General features: G+C 44.5%; 1 protein-coding gene across 3 annotated transcripts in view; it reads left to right on the forward strand.

Moving 5' to 3' along the window:
• Window positions 1–26756, forward strand: part of tenm1 (teneurin transmembrane protein 1) — a 1011052-nt gene that overhangs the window by 118499 nt on the left and 865797 nt on the right. For all 3 annotated transcript variants that reach the window (XM_070882702.1, XM_070882701.1, XM_070882703.1), the window contains exon 2: window positions 21513–21773. In XM_070882702.1, coding sequence (XP_070738803.1) covers window positions 21513–21773 — 261 coding nt within the window. The remainder of the gene's footprint in view (window positions 1–21512; window positions 21774–26756) is intronic.

Here is a 26756-nt window from a genome sequence, read left to right on the forward strand (position 1 = left end):
CGGGCCCCGCCATGGAGGTGTTCAGGCGGGCCCCGCCATGGAGGAGCTGTTCGGGCCGGGCCCTGTCGCCAAGGAAGTGTTCGGGCTGGCGGGCCCTGTCATTTAAACGGTGCTGGGGTGGGCCGGTGAGGAGACCCCGAGGTAAAGGCAGTGGCAGCAAGCTGGGCTAGGTCAGGCAGCGGTTGAGCCCCGAGGTCAGCAGGGTCTGGATTCCAGAACATTTTACGGATTGCAGACGACCCTGCCACCGATCGGTCCGGATTCCAGAACTCCGGATTTCGGACCCTGCACCTGTAATACACAGCAGGTCAGTCAGCATATAAAAAGACCACAAAGATTTATGAGTCTCTAGTTTTGGTGAAGGCTATACATCTGAAATATTAATATGCTATTCTTTATAGATGCTGACTGGCCAATTGTATATTTCCAGCATTTTTTTCAATGCTAAGTGTAAATGCCAGGTTTTGCAGCTGTTACTAAGATGTGACATGCAAATTGACCCTTGCCATTCAATTCTGAATCAGGAATTGTATATATGAAATTTGGCATTATGTAACTCATCAGATCTGATTATGCTTTAGTGGCATGAATGGCGGGGCTGTATATGTGAAAGATCCACGTATTATTCCCCAAAGCAACCGAGTAAATCAGTACTTATGATGGCGTATCCCTTGTATTTTTAAGATAAAAATGTCTTTAACAGAGAACTCTGTATAGTTGTATTTTATGTAATTCACTACTGATTTTGTCAAAACTCATCTGGGTAAGTAATCAAACAAATGAATGTTACATGCAACCAATATCTGTAGAATATTTTCATTAAGATTCACTCGGAATCTGACATCAGAGGAGATTATGATATGAATCTGACCCCTGGCTGCAGCTCCTTCAGCTCTTTCTAGATTCTGATGAGTGTTCTGGTGAAAGAGCTCTGTGAGCATTTTGCTTGTCTGTTCCACATGAAACCTCCTACTTGAGGATAAGGTGACATTCTGTTGCCAGTGGCATGAGCATCCCATTATTGTTCATTGTGGCAATACTGAGGAAATCAGCTTTATTCCAAAAACTGTTTAATTGCTGAAGAAGGGCTGATGAGAGCTCTGGCGAACTACGTGATCGAAATCCACATTGCCTTGTACTATAATAATTAATCTAATTTGCTGTATTTTTTTAACTCTACCTGATTTTGTAAATACATTTAAATAATTGCTTTTGTACCATTCTGTATGCAATATTTCTGCTTACCCGAATGGACTGATGGCTCACTGGGAAAACTTCTGCTCGAAGCGAGAGAAAATGGGGAACTACAGACCAGTTAGCCTGGTATCAGTAATAGGGAAAATGCTAGAATCTATTATTAATGACATTGTAACAGGGCACTTAGAAAAAAATAATAGGATTGGGCAGAATCAATATGGATTTATGAAAGGGAAATCACTTTTACATAGCAGAATAGATAAGGGGGAACCAGTGGATGTGGTGTATTTGGATTTTCAGAAGGCATTCGATAAGGTGCCACACAAGAGGTTATTGAACAAAATTAGGACTCATGAAATTGGGGGTAATATACTGGCATGAATTGAGGATTGGTTAATGGATAGTAAACAGAGAGTAGGAATAAACGGGTAATTTTCGGGTTGGCAGACTAACTAGTGGGGTACCACAAGGATCAGTGCTTGGACCTCAGCTATTCACTATCTATATCAGTGATCTGGATGAGGGGATCAAATGTAATATATCCAAGTTTGCTGATGATACAAAGCTAGGTGGGAATATAAGTTGTGAGGAGGATGCAAAAAGGCTTCAAGGGGCTATAGACAGGCTAAGTGAGTGGGCAAGAACATGGCAAATGGAATATAATATGGAGAAATGTGAAGTTATCCACTTTGGTAGGAATAATAGAAAAGCAGATTATTTTTTAAATGGTGAGAGATTGGGAAATGTTGGCGTTCAGAGGGACCTGGGTGTCTTTGTACAAGATTCACTGAAAGTTAACATGCAAGTACACCAAGCAATTAAGAAAGAAAATGGTATGTTGGCCTTTATTACAAGAGGATTTGAGTATAGAGTAAAGACATCTCATTGCAATAAGAGTACCTGGAGTATGGTGTACAGTTTTGGTCTCCTTACCTCGGGAAGGATATACTTGCCACAGAGGGAGTGCAACCAGACTGATTCCTGGGATGGGAGAATTGTCCTATGAGGAGAGATTGAGTAGACTAGGCCTATATTCTCTAGAGTTTAGAAGAATGAGAGGTGATCTCATTGAAACATACAAAATTCTGACAGGACTAGACAGGGTTGATGCAGGGAGGGTGTTTCCTCAGCTGGGGAGTCTGGAACCAGGCATCACAATCTTAGAATAAGGGGTCGGTCATTTATGACTGAAATGAGGAGAAACTTCTTCACTCAGAGGGTTGTGAATCTTTGGAATTCTCCACCCCAGAGGGCTGTGGAGGCTCAGACTTTGAGTATATTCAAACTAGAGAGCGATACATTTTTGAATATTAAGGGAATCATGGGCTATGTGGACAGTGCGGGATAGTGAAGTTGAGGTAGAAGATCAGCCATGATCTTATTGAATGGCAGAGCAGGCTTGAGGGGTCTTATGTTAAGTGTCCTGCCAATATTTATGGATGAGTCTATTTGTACTGCCAAAATGACTGCCTTGTCTCTGATTGGCTTTCCATTATCACATGACCTATTGCTGATTGGTCCCCTCGGAGGATAAGCCACACAACAAAGTTTCTCTGGAATTTGTAACTGGAATTGCCCAGCCCAAGTTGTGACTGACTTTGCAAATTGTAACTCGATCCATTTTGACTTCAGAAGCCACAGAGGATAGACCTCCCGAAAAGCCACCAAGTTCCAGCCGAAGTCCCTTACCCCAGCTCAAGTGTATCCCTCCCCCAGCCAAAGTCCCTTACCCATCATCATAGGCAGTCCCTTGGAATCGAGGAAGACTTGCTTCCACTCTTAACATGAGTTCTTAGATGGTTGAACAGTCCAATATGAGAACCACAGTCTCTGTCACAGGTGGGACAGATAGTCGTTGAGGGTAAGGGAAGGTGGGGCTGGTTTGCCGCATGCTCTTTCCACAGCCTGCGCTTGATTAATACATGCTCTCGGCAGCGAGACTCGAGGTGCTCAGTGCCCTCCCGGATGTACTTCCTCCACTTAGGGTCTTTGGCCAGGGACTCCCAGGTGTCAGTGGGGATGTTGCACTTTATCAGGGAGGCTTTGCCCAACATTTCCACTGCCCAACTTTGGCTCGTTTGCCGTGAAGGAGTTCCGAGTAGAGCGCGTGCTTTGGGATTCTCTGGTGTGTGACCTGTCCAGCGGAGCTGGACAAGTGTGGTCAGTGCTTCAATGCTGGGGATGTTGGCCTGATCGAGGATGCGAACGTTGGTGTGTCTGTCCTCCCAGGGGATTTGTAGGATCTTGCGGAGACATCGTTGGTGGTATTTCTCCGGCAACTTGAGGTGTCTACTGTACATGGTCCATGTTTCTGAGCCATACAGGAGATATTACTACAGCCCTGTAGACAATGAGCTTGGTGACAGATTTGAGGGCCTGGTCTTCAAACACTCTTTTTCCTCAGGCAGCTGAAGGCTGCACTGGTGCACTGGAGGCGGTGTTGGATCTCATCGCCTTTGCCTGCTCTTGTTGATAGGAGGCTCCCGAGATAAGGGAAGTGGTCCACGTTGTCCAGGGCCGCGCCGTGGATCTTGATGACTGGGGGGCAGTGCTGTGCGGCGCGGACAGGCTGGTAGAGGACCTTTGTCTTACTGATGTTTAGTGTAAGGCCCATGCTTTCGTACGCCTAAGTAAAAACGTTGACTTCCACATCCAGACCGGGGTCAAGCAGGACTGCATCATTGCCCCAACCCTCTTCTCAATCTTCCTCGCTCCACCTCACATTCGACAAGCTCCCCGCTGGAGTGGAACTAAATTGCAGAATCCGTGGAAACCTGTTCAACCTTCGCCGTCTCCAGGCCAGGTCCAAAACCATCCTAACCTCTGTCGTCGAGCTACAGTACGCAGACGACGCTTGCATCTGCGGACATACAGAGGCTTAACTCCAGAACATAGTCCCTTACCCAAGCATGATCGTACCACCGCCCCCCAACACCCCGCCCTCCCCCCCCCGCCATAGATGGGGCATTGTGTGCGGATTGTTAACAGGTATATTGGGTATGAAGTGAATAGTGAGTGTCGTGACTTCTGGATTTCATCCACTCCAACGATGTCCCTTGTAACACACGCACCAAGCTTTCCGAGAAATTGGGTGTAAAGGGGGTTGGAAGAACCTGATCCACCTTCCCTGAGTTCCATCTACCCCTTCCGATCCCCACCACCCGTGTCTCTCACTTCTCCCCCCCCCCCCCGCAACCCATCTCTCTTCCCCCACCTCCACCCCCCAGCTCTCTCTCTCTCCCCTCCCCCCAGGCTCTCCCGCCACCACTCTCTCCCCACCACTGTGGCTCAGCAGGAGACTCAGGGCCCAGTCGGAGGCTCGTGGCTCAGCGGGAGGCCCGGGGTTCGGTTGGAGGCTCGGGACTCGACAGCTTGTTACTCAGCAGGAGGCTCAGGGCTCAGTGGGAGGCTCGGGGCCCAGTCGGGAGCTCGATTGGTGGCTCGGGGCTCGGTTGGTGGCTCGGGGCCCAGCTGGTGGCTTGTGGCTCAGCGGGAGGCTTGGGGCCCAGTCGGAGGCTTGGGAATCGACGGCTTGTGGCTCAGCGGGAGGGTTGGGGCTCGGTTGGAGGCTTCGCGGCTCAGTCGGACAACGTAGTCGGTTGAGAATGAATGTGTTCGGGGCCCCACTTCCGGTTCCAGTTTCGGGCAGGAGGCATCGGGGTGGGGCCTCAAAAGGACGCAGGAGCAGAAGGACAGAAAAGGGCAGTATTCATAGTCAGTCCCAATATTTATCCCTCAATCAACATAACAAAAAAATTGATTATCTCGTCATTATCACATTGCTGTTTGTGGGAGATTGCTTATGTGTCAATTGGCTGCCGCATTTCCTGTATTAAAACAGGAACTACAATCCAAAAGTACTTCATTGGCTGTAGAGTGCTTTGAGACATCCAGTGGTCATGAAAGGCATAATATAAATCCAAGTATTTCTTTCTTTCTTTAACAGTTGATATTGTGCAGGTCTCTGCATTCTGCAGAGGCAGAAAGCAAAAAGACACCGATTTAAGATCATAAGGAATGTCTGGTGCATTTACTGGAAGCTCTCTTCTGGCCATTGAACAAGACAGGGGTGCAAACTTACCCAAAACTGTAGCTGCATTAATATGCAAATGAGTTGCTGAATCCATGTGTGACAAAAATCAAAATTAAATGAACAGCTAAGTAGAATCTCTGATATACTTGCGGCTCCAGACCCCTTTCATTTGAGATGTAAGGTCTAAATTAAAATTGTCATCGCCTATTACTCTGAGGGGGTAAATTTGTGGCTGCCATGAGAGTTGCTGGTGTCACCGACAATTCGGGTTAACGGCCGCTGAAATGGATGAAGCGCAACCCGAGAAAAATTCGTGCTGGGGACTACAGCTGTTTAGTTCAGCACTAACTTACTTTGTAACGTCCTCCTGGTGGCGTTCCTGCAAGCGTGGAAGTCGAAGTTCCCATCCTGAAGTGGCTTTCCAGCTTCTAACATACTCTGGGAGCGAAGCTGTGGCGTTTGCAAAGAATTGTTGGCAATTAAAAGAGCTATGAAGTAAAGTAGCAATGTGTTCAGTACTAATAAAAATGTAATTGAAGTGAAGAAGTGTAGTTTTCAGCCCTTACTGCCTTAAAAAAAAAACATTAAAAAGAAGTCCCAAATGGGAGTCTACAGCACTTTAAGAAAGGTAGAATCACAGCTGGAATATCTTATTTAAGACAAAAACCCAGTAGAGCACATGATAGAAATTATTATGAAAAGCATGATCCCTTTTAAGAGCCATAAGTGCTCCTGCGCCAAATCCTGGCAGGCTTTTTGTGGCATTGTATGAACGTGTGGCTTTCAATCACCATAGCATCTCTTGCTGATCATGGATATTATTCAAAAGCATCTCCCATCGGGGATTGCTCCACACATCAGCCCATCCCGAGCTTTGTATTCATGACTTGACTGATACCCCACTCACTCCTGAGTAGTAGGCTACTTGCAGGTGTTTTGCACCTAAATGGGGAAGAATTGCTGTGGATCTTGGAGATTGTGGGAGAAGGTTGCTTCTCCTATTTCATGCACACGCCTCTGGGGTTCTGTGGAATGATCAGATCTTATGCTGGCAGTGGAAATATTTATTGTGGAAATATTTTCCAACACCCCTGATGTCTACCTCACTCCCGGGCCATTGGAGCCATCTGTTTTGCCAGATTTTCCATGCTTCTCTCCTCCTCTGCTGTTCTGTAGCCAATCACACATCCACTGGGTCTCCAGATACATCTTTGATTTATCCAGTGTCTCTCATAATTGCCTCCTTGTTTGCACCATTATTACAAAGACATGGTTGAAAGGTGACCAAGGTTGGGAACTAAATGTTTCAGGGTGCTTGATGTTTCAAAAAGACAGGTTGAATGGAAAATGACGGTGGGGTAGCCCTGATAATAAAGGATGACATAAGGACAGTAGAGAGAAAGCATCTAGGCTCAGAAGATCAGGAAGTAGAATCAGTATGGGTGGAGATAAGGAATAACAAGGGGCAGAGAAATCTGGTGGGAGTAGTATATAGGCCCCCTAACAGTAGCTATAACATTAGACAGAATATTAATCAAGAAATCGTAGGAGATTGTTACAAAGGTAATGCAATAATCATGGGGGACTTGAATCTTCATATAGACTGGACAAATCAAATTGGCAAAGGTAGTCTGGAGGATGAATTCATGGAATTCATTCAGGTCATTTTCCTAGAACAATACGTCATGGAACCAACCAGGGAACAGGCTATTTTAGATCTTGTATTGCTAAATCTGTATCGAACCTTGGTTTGACCGCCCTTCGAGTACTGTGTACAGTTCTGGTCGCTATATTATAAAAAGGATATAGAGGCACTGGAGCGAGTACAGAGAAGATTTACAAGGATGATACCAGAAATGCGAGGGTATACATATCAGGAAAGGATGAACAGGAGGCTTGAAAAAAAGGCTGAGGGGTGACCTAGTAGAGGTCTGTAAAATTGTGAAAGATTTTGATAGAGTGGATACAGAGGGAATGTTTCCACTTGTAGGGAAGAGCATAACTAGAGGCCATCAATATAAGATGGCCTCTAGTCAGACTTCTCAACCGCCTTCCTCCTCTCCACAGAATTCCTGCACTCACAAAATTCCTCATTCTGCTTGCGATTTATTCAGTTTGCAATCTCCCAGCTCTGTCTCCAAGCTCTGTGCTCTTATAAACTAATGTCTAATATATACCTTGAGAGTCTACAATCTACAACTGCTTAATCAGCTTCTAGATCACAGCTTTTACCACATACTCAAGCAACCACTTACAACTGTTAACTGCTAACTGCCACTGATCATGCAGTTTCTTTTATGTTGCAAGACAAAGCCAAATTCCAACCTGATGATTACTTACCTAACTTACCTGATACTTTCCAGTGAATTTCTCCACTCCACTGTTTCCTGAGCTCACAAAATTGCTCACTCTGGTTGCGATTCACTCCTTTTGCATTCTCCCAACTCTGTACCCAAGCTCTGTGCTCAAGCTGTCGTTCAAGGCTTCCTCCCCTTCGCCTTCTTCTGCGTCTGCCTCTTCACAGCGGATGCTGTAAATCTGAAATTGTGGCATAAATTGCTGAAAATACTCAGCAGGTCAGGCAGTTGACCTGAGACTTGAACTCTCTTCTCTCTCCACGGATGTTGCCTGACCTGCTGAGTATTTCCAGCATTTTCTGTCTTCTCAGAGGCCTTTCTTTACCATTCAAGGCCTTGCGAGCATCCAGCAGCATTTCCTACAGACTTAAAAAACTTTTAACATCTATTGCAGCAAGTCACTACTCAATAAAAAACTTTTAAAAGTCCAAAAGCATAAATGCAAACTTACCTGAAAGATGTGTGTGTCACTTTAAGAGCTGTTGACAGTAGGTCTGTGAGTGTGCTTGCACACTGCATTTTCCTGGCTGCTTAGGACCCAGTGCTGAACCAGTGCTAGCGTCAAAGTTTGTCGTGGGGACATTAAGTTGGCATTAAATGCTGACTGACATCACTACTCCACCATTTTTCTTTGCAGTGCAATACTTCTTAATGGCAATGCTACTGGGACATTGAAAATGGAGGACATCACGGGACCTGCCACCAGCTCATCTGCTGCTGAAACCCTTCTTCTTCTTTCGTATGTTAGTAGCAAATGTCAACACCTAAGTCAAATATCCAGGTCAAAGCTTCCATTATAACAGTGTGGATATCTTGTAGGCTGGCTGCGAATGTCCTCTGAGGGCAATGCTCAATGATGTGCTCCAGGGTCTGATTAAGAGCTCCACAGTCACATTGTGGGGAGGCTTTCATCTTCCATCTATGGTGAAGATGGCAGCTTCTACCATGATGCAGTTGATGGTTGTCCACTGTTTGTGAGGAAGGTTTGATCCTTTAGGTTGTTGCACTGTGGAGTCCTCTATAAGGAATCCATTCCGTATGTCACAATTCTCGCAAGCATTTCACATCTGTCATCAAGGCTGAGGGGAGATCGCTGAAGGGCTTCGGCGACGGTCCAAATTGGCCTTCTAGATTTGAGATGAGTTAGTGGTCGGTTGTTCAAGTCGGCTTGGATCGGCATGTCTTTGCTGAAATAGTGGTTGTATTCTCTGGAGATTGCATATTCGCAGCGTAGGTATGATGGTGTGATCTTTGCAAGAACTGACAGCCAAGTTGTTGGTGTCAATAAAAGCGTGCCGGTGATAATTCTCATGGTAGAATTCAGTTGGGCATTAGCAGATTTGACATGCAGACTTGATAGCCATGTCAGAGAGCTTTCATACCTTTGTTACCTTTAGACATGACAATTCCAATGCTCTCCTGGCCAGCCTCCCATCTTCCACCCGACATGAATCTGAGCTCATCCCAAACTCTGATGCCTGTATCCTACCTCACACCAAGTCCCCTTCGCCCATGACCCCTGTGTCGCTGACCTACATTGGCTCCTTCAATTTTAAAATTCTCATCCATGTTTTCAAATTCCTCCATGGCCTTGCCCCTTCCTATCTCTGCAACCACCTCCAGCCCTAAAAGCCTTCAAGATCTCTGCACTACTCCAATCCTGGCCTCTAGCGCATCCCTGATTTTAATTGCTCCAACATTTGTGGCCGTGGCTTCAGCTGCCGAGGCCCTAAGCTCTGGAACTCCCTTCTTAAACCTCTCCGCCCCTGTCTACCGCTCTTTCCACCTAAAAAACGCTCCTTAAAACCTATCTCTTTGACCAAGCTTTTGACCATCTGCCTTAATATCTCCTTATGTGTCTTGGTGTCAAATTTTGTTTGATAATGCTCCTGTGAAGCGCCTTTGGACATTTTACTATGTTAAAGGCACTATAGAAATGCAAGTTGTTGTTGTTGAGTATTTTGTGAAGAGAAGTGGTGATGACAGCTTTGAAAGGAAGGGGGACAGCTCCATTTACATTGAATGCTGCTTTGACATCGAGGCAGTATTTGACCGAGCATAGCACCAAGGAGCACAATCAAAACTAAAGTTAATGGGGGTCGAGAGGAAAACACACTAATGGCTAGAATCCTCCAATGCCTGTGCAAAGGAAGATGGTGATGGTTGTCAATAGGCCAGTCATCATAGATCCAGGGCGTTCTTGGCCCAACCATCTTCAGCTCCTTCATCAATGACCTTCCTTCTGTCATAAGGTCAGAAGTGTGACTGTTCGCTGATGAGATAACCCCCCGATAATGACGCAGTCCATGTCAGACTTCAACAGAACCTGGATAACATCCAGACTTAGACTGATAAGTTGCAGATAGCATTGATACCTCATAGGTGTCAGGTATTAACTAAAACAAGAGATTACTGAGTAACCCACTATCAACTTTCTGGAGGTCACTATTGACCAGAAGCTGAACTGGGCTTGCACCATGGCTGCAAGAGCAGAAAAGAGGCTGGGTATTCTGCAATGAGCGACTCATCTTCTGACCCCTCCAAGCCTCTCCACCATCTATAAGGCTCAAGTCAGGATTGTGATGGAATACTCACCACTCGCCTAGATGGGTGCAGCCACAATGTCACTCAAAAAGCTCAATGCCATTCAGGATAGAGCAGTTCACCATTAGTTCTCCTAGACACTCTATCTACTACCCCTGCAAACGACGCACTGTGGTTACATTATATATGATCTACAGGATGCACCGCAGCGACTCACCAAGGTAAGTTCGACAGCACCTCTCTCTCCCTGCAACCTCTACCACCAAAAAAAACAAGTGCAGCAATGCCACATTCCCCTCCAAGTTAGACCCCATCCCTACGTGGACACACATTGCTATTTCTTCATCAAAACTTTGTCAGAAACCTGGAATTCCCCAACTAACACCATTGCCACAAAGACTGCAGTGGTTCAAGGAGAAGGCCCGGAATCACTGTCTCAGGCCGATTACTGACAGGGGAATAAATCCAACCTTGCCCGCGACACCTACATCAGGGGGTGGGATGGAAATGAAAATGTCAGCAAGCATGGGAGACAGGAAGGGAATTTGGGTGATCAGCAGTTTCATGGAAATTGGGTTGAGGGAGCAGGAAACTGGTCTCATGAATAAATATTTATCACAGGCTGCAAATGTATTTTTTTCCGAAAATGACTTTATACGTGCAATGTCTCACTGAAATGCTACAGTACCTTCTGATTATGGACTAACTGCATCCAAGTACCTTCCTTGCTGTATTTAAACCAGTTTGTAATTAGAGTAGAAATTTTATGTCAGACAACCTTAAATCCTGTTAAGAGGAATGTTAGTATCACCTCTAATTATTGCTATCATTTAGCATGAACCAAAGATGTAATGATTTATCGGTAAAACCTTCTACTTAATTATTAAATGCTTACCCTTGACGGCTTAAATAAAGGGGATTATGAATTTGCTTCAAAAAATAAAAAGAACACCTAGTCTTTCTCTGTATCCTCCAACCATCGAGATAATAATTGTGCATTCATATTTCCTACATGCCTCTGTTGCCTTACAACTTGATATTTTGGCCTATGCTGCTACTGTCTCACTGAGTCTCACAGTCTGTACTGAGTTATTTGGCCCTCATCCAAAGTAGGAGGAAGAGAAATCAGATATAGCTTCCATTCCTGTTTATAACCAGTGACACCTTTTCAGGGCTATGGGGAAAGGGCGGGTGAGTAGGACTAATTGGATAACTCTTTCAAAGAGTTGGTAGAGCCACAATCAGCCAAATGGCCGACTTCTGTCCTGTAAGATTCAATGGCCCGAATTTGCAGCCACCAACGAAATGTCAGCTGCTGGCCCCAAAGTACGTTCCTCACAGGAATCTCGCAATCCCTGTGTCGAGAACTTCAGATTTTCCGATCTTGAATTCAATTCAACAGAACTTAATGGTAATCCCCTTATGCGAGCTGCTATGATGTCAACAGGCTGTCAGAGCAGCCAATCAAAAGGCAGAATTCTCAGACTGCGAACAAGGAAGTGAGAAAGCCCTTAAAATTCTAAGTTTTTAAGAAATAGTTAAAGAGAAAAAAAAACAGATTGGATTTCTTACATGAGGAAAAAGTAAACTTAAAATAAAGATGCACAAACGTAAAACATTTTTTTTCAGTTTTTTGAAAAGTTTCTTAAAAATTTCACATTGCACAAAATTAAAATTAGTTTTCCAGGGCCTTACCATGTGTTTAGCAGTCAATTCGCTGTTAAAACCCCAGATACACCTAATCCCTTTGGATCTAACTTTTAGTGAAGAATTTAACAGCGTGCTTACTGCGGAAGAGCCGACATTTTTGTCAGTTTCAATGCTTTATGAGATGTCACTGATTGGCAATTCTGTGAGGGTGGAGGGGGGGAGGGGTGGGGACACAGCACAGCCGGTATCGGAGCTGTCATTGACAGATTGCAACTTCGGAATTTCCGCATGTGCTTGAAAATGTGCCAAATCCCGAAGTTGCAGTCAGTTTCAAAGGTGGTATGACAGCGTACCCTCGGATCATATACCATCATACCCACAGTAAATTCAGGGCCTATGATTCTACCTGCTGCAAAAGTGTTCATACGGAGAGGGTTGACGATTGTAAGACTGTTAATTTTGTGTATAAGGATCTTAAAAAGGCAGTCGAGAAAGTACTAAACAACAGACGTTAGTAAATTGAAATCCATTGGGATTAAAGGGTCAGTGGCAGTGTGGATACTCAATTGGCTTCGGGACAGAAAGCAGAGAGTAGAAGGGATGGTTGTTTTTCAGATTGGATGGAGCGAGACAATAGTGTTCCCCAGATGCTGGTATGAGGACCACTGCTCTCTTTGATATATATTAATGATCTGGTGCTGGATTTTTGGCTCATCTGTGCCTCGGTTAGCGCCCCAGCGGGGCGTTAAATGCTGTTTTTGGGCGTAATGCCGGGCATCCAGGATTTAGAGCCCGTCCCCTGGATTGGGCTTCTGGTTAGCGCCAGCACAAAAACTTATCACCCCGCCATCCATTTTTAGCGTCAATTGTCGTGCAATGCTGCGCTAGCACCCCAGATGGAACATTCGGCCTTTACGCCTCATTTAATGCCCGCCCCAGGAAACGCCTAAAAAAACCAGGCGGTCCCAGGGTGCAGCATGCAGTATTGGCAGCATTTTTAAATGGAAGGATGAGGATCCTACATCGCAGGTCACATTGACTACAACGGTTGTGCACATAACGCTGTGTGAAGCTGCGACTTGCAAACTTCACTTTTATCTGCCATTACAGTGTCCTTACCACTTCAGTGAGAACATTTTATGGGGGCATTACTAGTTTGCCAGCGTATCATGCTCCATGCTATTGGCAGGCGGTATCAAGCTGGAAGAAGGGCTCTTGGTCATGTCGGATGAGAAGATGTCCGGGGAAGAGGCCTCATCTCCCATGGGTTTACCGGCACCAACGCTCATACCTCCAGCACTCTGAGGAGCAGTGTACTTCTGAAAGGAAGTGCTGACAGAGATATGCCATCTCCTACAGGCTGACTGATGCCTGCACCACTCTGGAGGCAGCCTTCAATACTCCCCTCAACAGGTATCCAACTTCATTGTAGTGTCCTGTATACCCAAGTCGCAGCACGGCGTTAAAGATAGTGTCTGAAAATAGTTTGCGCCCTCGACTGCAAATTTCAGCAAAAATGTAAGTTGGAAGAGGGTTGGTGTTAACTCAGGAGTTGCACAATGGACTTTGTGCGTCCAAGCCGAAACTTTTGGCAGTAAAGAGGTTTCATTGTTGTTTCGTGCCTTGCAACATAACGTTGTATATTGTATGCTTTTATTTTAATGGAGGGAGTTTTTGTGGCTTTGTTACAGTAAATTACAAGAATCATCATGAGTAAACAATGAGGAGAATAGCAATGGACTTCAGGATAACAGTCAGATTTTTTTTTCATTCACGGGATGTGAGAGCCGCTGGCAAGGCCGGTATTTATTGCTCATTGGTGTCTTGTGCATCATTCCAATGTTCACCGGAGATGTGCCTTTATGGGGGCACATAGCGTGTTCAGTATTAGCTCCATCCATCAGTTTCCTCCATTTAAGAGAGCCAGTCCGTTACGAGCTGGTGACGTGCGACTCTTGGTCTGGTACCATCCTCTCTGCCTCCCCCATGGATGGGGTGGCTATCCAATGGGGGCCTCGCCAGGCTCCTTCTCATCGTAATCCTCCTCCTGAGGTGGGCCTGCAATCCCCACTGGCAATGCCTGGCCCCTCATTTTGGCCAAGCTGTGCATATGATGCAAAATTCAGAAATGGAGTAAACAATGAGGAGAATAGCAACAGACTTCAGGATAACAGTCAGATTTTTTTTTCATTCACGGGATGTGGGAGTCGCTGGCAAGGCTGGCATTTATTACCCGTCCCTAACTTCCCTTGCGAAGGTGGTGGTGAGCCGCCTTCTTGAACTGCTGCACTCCGTGTGGTGAAGGTACTCCCAAAATGCTGTTACGGAGAGAGAGTTCTAGGATTTGTCCCAGCGACGATAAAGGAACACCGATACAGTTCCAAGTCAGGATGGTGTGTAACTTGTAGGGGAACCTGGAATGGTGGTGTTCCCATGCGCCTGCTGCCATTTTCCTTCTAGGCGGTAGAGTTTGCTGGTTTGGGAGGTGCTGTTGAAGCGAATTACTGTAGTGCATCTTATAGATGGTACACACTGCACCCATGATGCACTGATGATGGAGAGAGTGAATGTTTAAAGTGGTAGATGGGAGCCAATCAAGTGGGCTGCTTTGTCCTGGATGGTGTTGAGCTTCTTGTGTTGTTGGAGCTGTACTTCTCCAGGCAAGTGGAGAGTGTTCCATCACACTCCTGCCTTGTGCCTTGTAGATGGTGGAAAGGCTTTGGGGAGTCAGGTGGTGAGACACTCGCCACAGAATACCCAGCCTCTGACCTGCTCTTGCAGCCACAGTATTTATGTGGCTGGTCCAGTTAAGTTTCTGGTCAACAGAGATCCTCGGATGTTGGTGAGGGATTTGATGATGGTAATGCCGTTGAATATCAAGGGATGTTGGTTAAACGCTATCTTGTTTGAGATAGTCATTGCCTGATACTTGTGTGGTGCAAATGTTGCTTTCCACTTATCAGCCAAGCCTGAATGTTGTGTCGGACTCGCTGCATGCGGGGAAATACGTGGCAGGTGCAATTGAATGCAGAGAAGTGTGAAGTGATGTATTTTGGTAGGAAGAATGAGGAGAGGCTCTAAAAAAAAAATGGTACATTTTAAAGGGGCTGCAGAAACTGAGAGACCTGGGGATGGACATACACAACTCTTTGAAGGTGGCAAGACAAGTTAGAAGGCTGTTAAAAATGCATGCAGGAATCTTGACATTATAAACAGAGAACTTTTAACCTGAAAAAATAGGGTGGGTTTGGAGAGTGGGTGTAGTTAAATTGTTAAAAATGGGATTCCCGACCTGATCTCACCTCCAACACGCCCACTTACAGTTTTAACGCAGGCGGGACCGGGGTGAGTGACCAACAACAACAACAACTTGTATTTATATAGCACCTTTAACATAGTGAGACGTCCCAAGGCGCTTCATAGGAGTATTATGAGACAAAAAAATTGACATCGAGCCACATATGGAGAAATTAGGGCAGGTGACCAATAGCTTGGTCAAAAGGTAGGTTTTAAAGAGCGTCTTGAAGGAGGAAAAAGAGATAGAGAGGCAGAGAGGTTTAGGCAGGGAATTCCAGAGCTTAGGGCAGAGTCAACAGAAGGCATGGCCACCAATGGTCGAGTGATTATAATCAGGGATGCTCAAGAGTGCAGAATTAGAGGAGCACAGAGATCTTAGGGGGTTGGAGGTGATTATAGAGATAGGGAGGGGTGAGGCCATGGAAGGATTTGAAAACAAGGATGAGAATTTTGAAATTGAGGCATTGCTTAACCAGGAGCCAATGTAGGTCAGTGAGCACAGGAATGGTGGGTGAACAGGACTTGGTGTGAGTTAGGAGACAGGAAGCCAAGTTTTTGATCACCTCTAGGGTAGAATGTGGGAGGCCAGCCCAGGAGTGTGTGGGAATATTCAAGACTAGAGGTAACAAAGCCATGGATGAGGGCTTCGGCAGCGGATGAGCTGAGGTAAGAGCGGAGACGGGTGATGTTACGTAGGTGAAAATAGGCGGTCTTAGTTATGCTATGGTTATGTGGCCGGTAGCTCATTTCAGGGTCAAATATGACACTCACGGTGCGAAGAGTCTGGTTCAGCCTCAGGCAGAAGTTGAGGAGAGGGGGCAGAAAGTCAATATAAATATTATAATGGGGCTGGAAACCTCTTTTTTAACCTCTATGTAGTTTTTAACTGCATTTGGACGGGTTTCACACAATTCGTGAAACCCGGCAGTTAAACTGAGGCGGGGATTGCTGGATCCAGGTTATAAGTGGCTTTATACCTACTTCCTGGATCTAGGATACCGACCGAACCCACCCTCCCCCGAGATTGGAAACCCTCCCTCAAGGACTCCAATCACCTTCCCAGGCTTCCATCCCTACCCCCCCAACAATGATGCTGAGGCTGGCCGCGATCCTCCGATGGCCAGTCTCGATATTCTCTTCACCCACCCCGATCCTCTCTTCCCCCTCCCCAAACCCTCCCTCCCTCCCCCCCCCCCCCCCAAATCAATTGTCTGCCCTCCCCCCTCTCCTCTCACCCCGGCCCGATCCTCTCTTTCCCATCTCCCCCGATCATCTGTCTGACCACACCCCCCCTCCCCCGCCCTTTCTTCGGCTCTGATCCCCAGTCCTCTCTTTCTGCCCGGCCTTGCACCACCTTCGAATTTTCCCCCAACTGCCAGTCCTCGCTCCCCCACCTCTGATCCATTACCCGGCCCCAATCCACGGTCCTCATTTTCCTCCCCCAATCCATTTAATGGCCCAGCCCTCATGCAAATCTTTCCTGTCTCCAATGTGCAGCTGCAGGCCTACCTGCTCGCATCCAGCCAGTCTCTCAATCTGGTTGGCTGCATGTGGGAAACCCGAGGCCTCCCAACCGTATCGTAGACCTCCCGCCCCCAACCCGCCTTCCTCCAGAAAATTGCGGCCATAGAGTACAAAAACAAGGATGTTATGTTCAATCTTTATAAAACTCCAGTTAGGCATCAGCTGGAGTACTGTTTCCAATTCTGGGCACCTTGCTTTAGGAAGGATGTCAAGGCCTTAAAGAGTGTGCAGAAAAGATTTACTACTGCCACGGATACGGGACTTCAGTTACATCGACAGACTAGAGAAGCTGGGGTTGTTCTCCTTGGAGCAGATAAGGTTAAGAGGAGATTTAATAGATAGTAAGCTCTGAGTTGGTCACTAAGAGCCTGCAAAGGGATATAGATAGGTTAAGTGAATGGGCAATAAGGTGGCAGATGGATTATAATGTGGGGAAATGTAAGGTTATTCTATTTGGTGGGAAGAATAGAAAAATAAAAAGTTTTTTAAATTGTGAAAAAGTATTAAATGTTGGTGTTCAGAAGAGAGATTCAGGTGTCCTCATACAGGAAACACAGAAAGTTAGCATGCAGGTACAGCAAGCAATTAGGAAGACAAATGTTGGCCTTTATTGCAAAGGGGTTGGAATACAAGAGTAAGGAAGTTTTACTACAATTGTTCAGGGCTTTGGTGAGACCACACCTGGGATATTGTGCACAGTTTTGGTCTCCTTATCTGAGGAAGGATATACTTGCCTTAGAGGCGGTGCAACGAATGTTCACTAAATTGATCCCTGGGATGAGAGGGTTATCCTACGAGGAGCATTTGAGCAGATTCGGCCTATACTCTTTGGAGTTTAGAAGAATGAAAAGTGATCTCATTGAAACATAAAAGATTCTGAGGGGGATTGACAGGGTAGATGCTGAGAGGTTGTTTCCACTGGCTGGAGAGTGTAGAACTAGGGGGCATAGTCTCGGGATAAGGGCTCGGCCATTTAAGACTGAGATGAGGAGGAATTTCTTCACCCAGAGGGTTGTGAATCTTTGGAATTCTCTACCCCAATGGTTGTGGATGCTGAGTCATTTAATATGTTCCAGGCTGAGATCAATACATTTTTGGACAAAAGGAATCGAGGAATATGGGGATCGGGCGGGAAAGTGGAGTTGAGGTTGAAGATCAGCCATAATCTTATTGAATGACAGAGCAGGCTTGAAGGGCCATATGGACTACTCCTGTTCCTAATTCTTATGTTCTTAAACAACCTAGATTCAGGTGTAGGGAGCAGCAGATGATACCAAACTTAGCAAAGTAGTAGATAGTGATGAGGATTGTTATAGATTTCAGTGTGACATAGACAGGATGGTGAAATGTGCAGAAGCATGGCAGATGGTGTTCAACGCGGAGAAATGTGAAATGATGCACCTTGGGAGGAAGATGGAAAGACAGTATACTTTCAATGACGTGTTTTTGAAAAGTGCAGATGAGCAGAGAGGCTTTGGTGACCTTAGGCAATTTTAATCTTCCTATTGATTGGACAAATCAAATTGGCAAAGGTAGCCTTAAAGAAGAGTTCATAGAGTGTATTTGTGATAGTTTTTGATAACAACACATTGTGGAACCAACCAGGGACCAGACTATTTTAGATCTGGTAATGTGTAAAGACCCTGGATAATCAATGATCTCATAGTAAAGAATCCTCTTGGGAAGAGTAATCTTGGCATGGTAGAATTTCAAATTCGGTTTGAGGGTAAGACAATTAGCTCTCAAACTAGTGTTCTGAACATAAATAAAGGCAATTGCAATGGTGTGAAGGCAGAGTTGGCTAATGTGGACTGGGAAAGGGTAGAATTAAAGGGTAAGATGGTAGATAAGCAATGGCAAACATTTAAGGAGATATTTCATAACTCTCAGCAAATATATATTCCAGTAAGCAAGAAAGACTCTAAGAGAAGGATTAACCATCTGTGGCTAAGTAAGGAAGTAAAGGATGGCATCAAATTGAAAACAAAGGCATACAATGTTGTGGAGATTAGTGGAAGGCCAGAGGATTGGGAATTTTTTAGAAACCAGCAAAGGATGACTAAAAAAATATTAGAGAGAGAGAAGATGGATTATGAGAGTAAACTTACAAGAAATATAAAAACAGACAGTAAGAGCTTCTACAGGTATATAAAAAAGGAAGAGAATAGCTAAAGTAAATGTTGGTCTCTGAGAGGATGTGACTGGGGAATTAATAATGGGAAACAGGGAAATGGCAGAAATTTTGAACAAATATTTTGTATCGGTCTTCACGTTAGAAGACACTGAAAGCATCGCAATAATTGATAATCAAGGGGCTATTGGGAGGGAGAGCTTAAAACAATCACTATCACTAGAGAAAAAGTACTCGACAAACTAATGGGACTAAAGGTGAACAAGTCCCCTGGCCCTGCTGGCCTGCATCCTAGGGTCTTAAAAGAAGTGGCTGCAGACATAGTGGATGCATTGGAGTCTGGAGAAGAAACAGCGGATTGGAAAACAGCGAAAGTAATGCCCCTATTTCAGAAGGGAGGGAAACAGAAGGCAGGAAATTATAGACCAGTTAGCCTAACATCTGTCATTGGGAATATGCTGGAGCCCATTATTAAGGAAGTAGTAGCAGGATATTTAGAAAAGCCTAATACAGTCAAACAAAATAAGCATGGTTTTATAAAAGGGAAATCATGTTTGACAAATTTGCTGGAGTACTTTGAGGATGTAACGAGCAGGGTGGATAAAGAAGAACCAATAGATGTCATAGATTTGAATTTCCAGAAGGCATTCGATAAGGTGCCACATAAAAGGTTAGTGCACAAGATAAGAGCTCACCGGGTTGGAGGGAATATATTAGCAAGGATAGAGGATTGGCTAACTCAGAGAAAACAGAGAGTCGTGATAAATGGGTCATTTTCAGGTTGGCAAACAGTAACTAGTGGGCTGCCACAGGGATCAGTGCTGGGGGCTCAACTATTTACCATCTATATTAATGACTTGGATGAAAGGACCGAGTGCAATTTAGCCAAATTTGCTGATGAAACAAAGATAGGTGGGAAAGCAAGTTGTGAGGAGGACGTAAAGAATCTGCAAAGGGATATAGACAGGCTCAGTGAGTGCGCAAAAATTTGGCAGATGGAGTATAATGTGGAAAAATGTGAGGTTATCCACTTTGGTAGGAAAAATAAAATAGCTAATTATTATTTAAATGGGGAGAGATTACAAAATGCTGCTGTATAGAGGGATCTGGGGGGTCCTTGTACATGGAACACAAAAAGTTAGTCTGCCATGTGATTAGGAAGGCAAATGGAATATTTGTCTTTATTGCAAGGAGGATGGAGTATAAAAGTAGGGAAGTCTTGCTACAACTTTACAGGGCATTGGTGAGACCACACCTGGAGTACTGCATACAGTTTTGGTCTCCTTATTTAAGGAGAGATATACTTGCATTGGAGGCAGTTCTGAAAAAGTTCACGAGGTTGATTCCTGAGATGAAGGGGTGGTCTTACGAAGAAAGGTTGAGCAGGTTGGGCCTATATACATTGGCGTTTTGAAGATTGAGTGGTGATCTTATTGAAATGTATAAGAATCTAAGGTAGCTTGACAGGGTAGATGCAGAAAGAATGTTTCCTCTCGTGTGGGAATCTAGAACTATCAGGCATAGTTTCAGATTAAAGGGTCCCATTTAAATTGGAGATGAGGAGGAATTTCTTCTCGCAGAGGGTCGTGAATCTTTGGAATTCTCTACCCTAGAGAGCTGTGGGGGCTGGGTCATTGAATATATTTAAGGTGGAGATAAACAAATTTTTGAACAATAAGCGTGTCAAAGGTTATGGGAAGCGGGTAGTGGAGTGGATTTGAGGCCAAGATCAGATCAGCCATGACCTTATTGAATGGCGGAGCAGGCTCAAGGGCCCAAATGCCCTACTCCTGTTCCTATTTCTTATGTTCTTATGTATACACAAATCCTTAAAGGTGGCAGAGCAAACTGATAAGGTGGTTAAAAAAGCATATTTATTACTCTGGTTTATAACTAGGGGAATAGATCATGCTGGAACATTATAAATCACTGGTTAGGCCTCAGGTGGAGTATTGTGGACAATTCTGGGCACCACACTTCAGGAAAAATGTGAAGGCCTTTGAATGGTACAGAGGGGATTTACCGAGATGTTACCAGGGATGAGGGACTTCAGTTATGAGGAGAGGTTGGAAAAGTTAGAATTGCCTCTTTGGATCAGGTGACCTAACAGTGGTTTTCAAGATGATGAAAGATTTTGATAGAGTAGCGAAAAACTATTCCCTCTGGCGAGTGTGTTAATAACCAGAGGTCATCGATTTAAAATCATTGGTAAAAGATTTAGAGAGGAGATGAGGTGAAATTATTTCACTCAGAGAGTTGTTGGGATCTGGATCGCTCTACCTGAAAAGGTGATGGAAGCTGGTTCTATAAATAATTTTAAAATGGAGTTGGACAGTTGGAGGATGAGGAACTTACAGGGTTACGGACAAAAAACGGGGATGTGGGACTAAGCACGACTGCTTTATCAAACAGCCAGCACAGGCACAATGGGCCAAATGGCCACCTTCTGTGCTGCAACTTTCTATGAATCTATGATTATGGCATGTACTGGAATTACTTTATATCATATATTTTTCAGCTATAAAAGAACATTTCTATGTAATGACTCAACAAACCTCTTTTAACATTTGTGTGAGTGTATGCCGAGTCAACTCACTGCTGATTTTATTCAGTTGAACTGTAAAGATTGTTCTTCAAGAATTCCAGTTAGAAAGGTTGAACTGCAGCTTATCATAATGCTCTGTTATCCTGTTTTCAGATACAGTCTTTTTTGAGTGTCTGAGTCTCTCTCACTGTCTCTCTCTCTCTCCCTCTCTCTCTCTCCTTTTGTTTCTTTCAGCCTTGGAATTCTGTGAGGCTCCACCAGTGTTGTGTGGTGGATATCAATCAGATATGTGTGATCCTTCCCAGCGTGGCTACCCGATGATAATAGGATCTGATGTTGACACCGAGACAGAAGGAGCTGCATCTCCAGATCATGCTTTAAGATTGTGGATGCGAGAAATCAAATCCGAACACAGCTCCTGTCTGTCGAGCCGTGCGAATTCATTGCTTTCCCTCACCGACACTGAACAGGAAAGGAAGTCTGATGCGGAAAATGGTAAGGAATTAAACTAAGCAGATCTGTAAAATATTGTTTTGCAGTGACATGTCCTCAGGTGACATGAAAATCAATTATATATGCACATTAAGAATGGAACAATTCCAGTGTTATTGTAAGGCATGGTTTAGTTTAACCTTGCAGAGCAATTCATTGAATGAATATTATGATAATAGGATTCCTGTCTTTATCTAGCCACTCCTAACTAACTCTTTTAGGACTGTGTAATAATTCTGCCGTATTATGTATATAATTTACACCAACTTTTTGTGCACTCAAAGTTTGCTGTCAATCGTTACATTTCTAAGATATTGTACAGTTTTACTTTATTATCATCAGTTACCGAAATTCATGCATGATGGGCAGAATTCTATTGTTTTTGTAGCAGAGCAAAATATATTTTGCAACAGCATGTTTGAATGTGAGCCAGTGAGCTGGAGTCTTGACGGCAGGTACAGTACTTAACTGGTATTATCTACATTTGTTTTTACAAAAACAAGAGAAACAATCACAATTAGATTTCAATCCCCAGTGAGCTCAGAGTTGCATTTGGAGCCTTAAGTATCTTTGAAAATGTTGGAATGTTTTAATAAAACATTGAGGATGGAGTGAGGTGGATAACCTCTAGATTCACTGTTTGTAAAAGTTTTGGGGGAAAATTCATCCCCTTCGCACCGCCTGTTAGTGCCAGTAGATGGCGCTAATGCGGCATTGAGAGCTGTAATGGCAACTCCTGTTGAATCCAGCGCTGCATGCCAAATTGGGACCATCTGTAGCACTGCCGATAACAGTGATCGCCGTGGACTTCAACACCAGGGAGATCAGTGAGTGTGTAACACTCACTGAATGCCCGATCTGTCAAATTACTTCTCGCCATTTTCCTCACCACCTGGCATTACCAACGACAAGAAGAGCTGGCATGCACGACCAGGAAGCCAGCTCCAGGGACGTTATTTAAAGATATCAGCCCCGTTCAGTCGCACCTGATAGGTTAGTGAAGCTTCAGTGCCTGTGTGTTAGTTCCATACTGCAACAGTTTTATTTAGTGATTTGAAGATTCTTTGGTATCAAGAGTATTGTGGCAAGTAGAAAAGTGCAACATTTATTCTTGAAAGATTCAACCTACACCACTTGCTAAAAGTCATTGAGGCTGTACTGGCTGTACTCGCCCTCCAGAAATTATGGCAAAGGGAGCAGAGGTAACAAAAGAAAAATAAAAGAAAGAAAGAGCAAGATGGGAACATGTGCGCAGAGGGAGGAGGAGGAAGACAATGAGGAGGAAGAAGATGAGGAACAGGAGGGTGGGAGGACAGCCGGACAATCGAGCATCCGGACAGGCGGTCCGTGACCGGCTCATCTGACTAATGAATGAACCCCAGATCCCCATTGCTCACCACATCCCCATCATACCATCTCTGTGTCATGTCATATCTCAGCGTCCTCTTGGGTGCAAAGGTGAAAATAGATAGACCACAAAATATTCCAAACTCTATTCATAAATATATGCATAAACATGTCACATGCATTCTAATAATTAATGATCCCTGTGCCTGCCATAGTTGAATAGCTGTCATTCTATGCAAAGTGCGTGAGTGTTGGTAGGTAGAGACTGTTGGAGGGTGATTGCTGGGGCTGTGGTGCATTGAGCAGTGTGTGAAGCTTATCGTATAGATGGTGGTACATAGCATTTGTTGATGTCTTCACTCACTCAGACCAGCCATGTGAGTTCGTTAAACTTCTTCCTGCATTGGGTGTGGCTCCTGGTGCTGTCTGTGATGTGGTGTGCCACCTCTCTCCACATAGTTCAACGAACTTGTGGCGAGGGCCACCTGCCAGTTGTTAGAGGACAGCCCGCCGTCTCACCACTGCTAAAACCAATGCCTCCAAAGCTTCCTCAGAAACCCGCGGACTCTCTCCCTGGGGCGGCGATCTGACATCAGCATTTGCAAATAAGTGCTCCTTCTCTTTGTTCTTTTTATGGTTGTTGAGGCAGCTGTGCACCCAGCAATGCAGAGAATGGGGTATTGCAGCAACAATAGACCTCCCCTTCATGCAGTGAAAAAGCCTGTGGCTATCATTACTTGCAATCAAAAAGGGCCACATTACAACATAATTCTAAAAGGACAAAGAGTATTAAAAAAACAAGCCTGAAGGCTCTGTGTCTCAATGCGAGGAGCATTCGTAATAAGGTGGATGAAATAACTGCAGATAGCTGTTAACGGATATGATGTAATTGGGATTATGGAGATATGACTCCAGGGTGACCAAGGCTGGGAACTCAACATCCAGTGGTATTCAATATTCAGGAAGGATAGACAAAAAGGAAAAGGAGGTGGGGTAGCGTTGCTGGTTAAAGAGGAGATTAACGCAATAGTAAGTGATAATAGTCAGTCTGGTGAACCTTCGCTGCACTCCCTCAATAGCAAGAATGTCCTTCCTCAGATTAGGAGACCAAAACTGTACACAATATTCAAGGTGTGGCCTCACCAAGGCCCTGTACAACTGCAGTAAGATCTCCCTGCTCCTATACTCAAATCCTCTCACTATGAATGCCAAAATGCCATTTGCCTTCTTCATCGCCTGCTATACCTGCATGCCAACTTTCAATGACTGATGTACTATGACACCCAGGTCTCATTGCACCGCCCCTTTTCCTAATCTGTCACCATTCAGATAATATTCTGCCTTCCTGTTTTTGCCACCAAAGTGGATAACTTCACATTTATCTACATTATACTACATCTGCCATGCATTTGCCCACTCACCTAACCTGTCCAAGTCACCCTGCAACCTCTTAGCATCCTCATCACAGCTCACACTGCCACCCAGCTTAGTGTCATCTGCAAACTTGGAGATATTACATTCAATTCCCTTGTCTAGATCATTAATGTATATTGTAAATAGCTGGGATCCCAGCACTGAACCTTGCGGTACCCCACTCGTCACTGCCTGCCATTCTGAAAAGGACCCGTTTATTCCTACTCTTTGCTTCCTGTCTGCCAACCAGTTCTCTATCTACATCAGTACATTACCCCCAATACCATGTGTTTTAATTTTGCACACTAATCTCTTGTGTGGGACCTTGTCAAAAGCCTTTTGAAAGTCCAAATACATCACATCCACTGGTTTTCCCTTGTCCACTCTACTAGTTACATCCTCAAAAAATTCTAGAAGATCTGTCAAGCATGATTTCCCTTTCATAAATCCATGCTGACTTGGACTGATCCTGTCACTGCTTTCCAAATGCGCTGCTATTATATCTTTAATAATTGATTCCAACATTCTTCCCACTACCGATGTCAGGCTAACCGGTCAAAAATTCCCTGTTTTCTCTCTCCCTCCTTTTTTAAAAAGTGGGGTTACATTAACTACCCTCCAATCCATAGGAACTGATCCAGAGTCTATAGAATGTTGGAAAATGATTACCAATGCATCCACTATTTCTAGGGCCACTTCCTTAAGTATTCTGGAATGCAGACTATCAGGCCCTGGGGATGTATCGGCCTTCAATCCCATCAATTTCCCTAACACAATTTCCTGACTTCAGTTTCTCCTTCTTGCTAGACCCTCGGTCCTCTAGTATTTCCGGAAGGTTATTTGTGTCTTCCTTAGTAAAGACAGAACCAAAGTATTTGTTCAATTGATCTGCTATTTCTTTGTTCACTATTATAAATTCACCTGATTCTGACTGCAAGGGACCTACATTTGTCTTCACTAATCCTTTTCTCTTCACATATCTATAGAAGCTTTTGCTGTCAGTTTTTATGTTCCCTGCAAGCTTACTCTCATACTCTATTTTCCCCCTCCTAATTAAACCCTTTGTCCTCCTTTGCTGAATTCTAAATTTCTCCCAGTCTTTAGGTTTGCTGCTTTTTCTGGCCAATTTATATGCCTCTTCCTTGGATTTAACACTACCCTAATTTTCCTTGTTAGCCACAGTTGAGCCACCTTCCCCATTTTATTTTTATGCCAGACAGGGATGTACAATTGTTGACTTCATCCATGTGATCTTTAAATGTATCCCATTGCCTATCCACTGTCAACCTGAGTGGGCAAATGCATGGCAGATGCAGTATAATGTAGATAAATGTGTGGTTATCCACTTTGGTGACAAAAACAGGGAGACGGAATATTATATGAATGGTGACAGATTAGGAAAAGGTGAGGTGCAACGAGACCTGGGTGTCATGGTACATCAGTCATTGAAGGTTGGCATGCAGGTACAGCAGGTGTGAAGAAGGCAAATGGCATGTTGGCCTTCATAACGAGAGGATTTGAGTATAGGAGCAGGGAGGTCTTACTGCAGTTGTACAGGGCCTTGGTGAGGCCACACCTTGAATAGTGTGTACAGTTTTGGTCTCCGAATCTGAGGAACGACATTCTTGCTATTGAGGAAGCGCAGCGAAGGTTCACCAGACTGATTCCCAGGATGGCAGGACTGACATATGAAGAAAGACTGGATCAACCAGGCTAAAATTCACTGGAATTTAGAAGAATGAGAGGGGATCGCAAAGAAATATATAAAATTAATAAGAACATAAGAATTAGGAACAGGAGTAGGCCATCTAGCCCCTCGAGCCTGCTCCGCCATTCAATAAGATCATTCTGACAGGATTGGACAGGTTAGATAGATGCAGGAAGAACGTTCCCGATGTTGGGGAAGTCCAGAACCAGAGATCACAGTCTAAGGATAAGGGGTAAGCCATTTAGGACCGAGATGAGGAGAAACTTCTTCATTCAGAGAATTGTGAACCTGTGGAATTCTCTACCACAGAAAGTTGTTGAGGCCAGTTCATTAGATATATTCAAAGGGGAGTTAGATGTGGCCCTTACAGCTAAAAGGATCAAGGGGTATGGAGAGAAAGCAGGAATGGGGTATTGAAGTTGCATGATCAGCCATGCTCATATTGAATGGTGGTGCAGGCTCGAAGGGCCGAATGTCCTGCTGCTGCAGCTATTTTCTATGTCTCTATGTTTAGACTA

Source organism: Pristiophorus japonicus, chromosome 6 (genome assembly GCF_044704955.1).
Source record: "Pristiophorus japonicus isolate sPriJap1 chromosome 6, sPriJap1.hap1, whole genome shotgun sequence".
Lineage (NCBI taxonomy): Eukaryota > Metazoa > Chordata > Chondrichthyes > Pristiophoridae > Pristiophorus > Pristiophorus japonicus.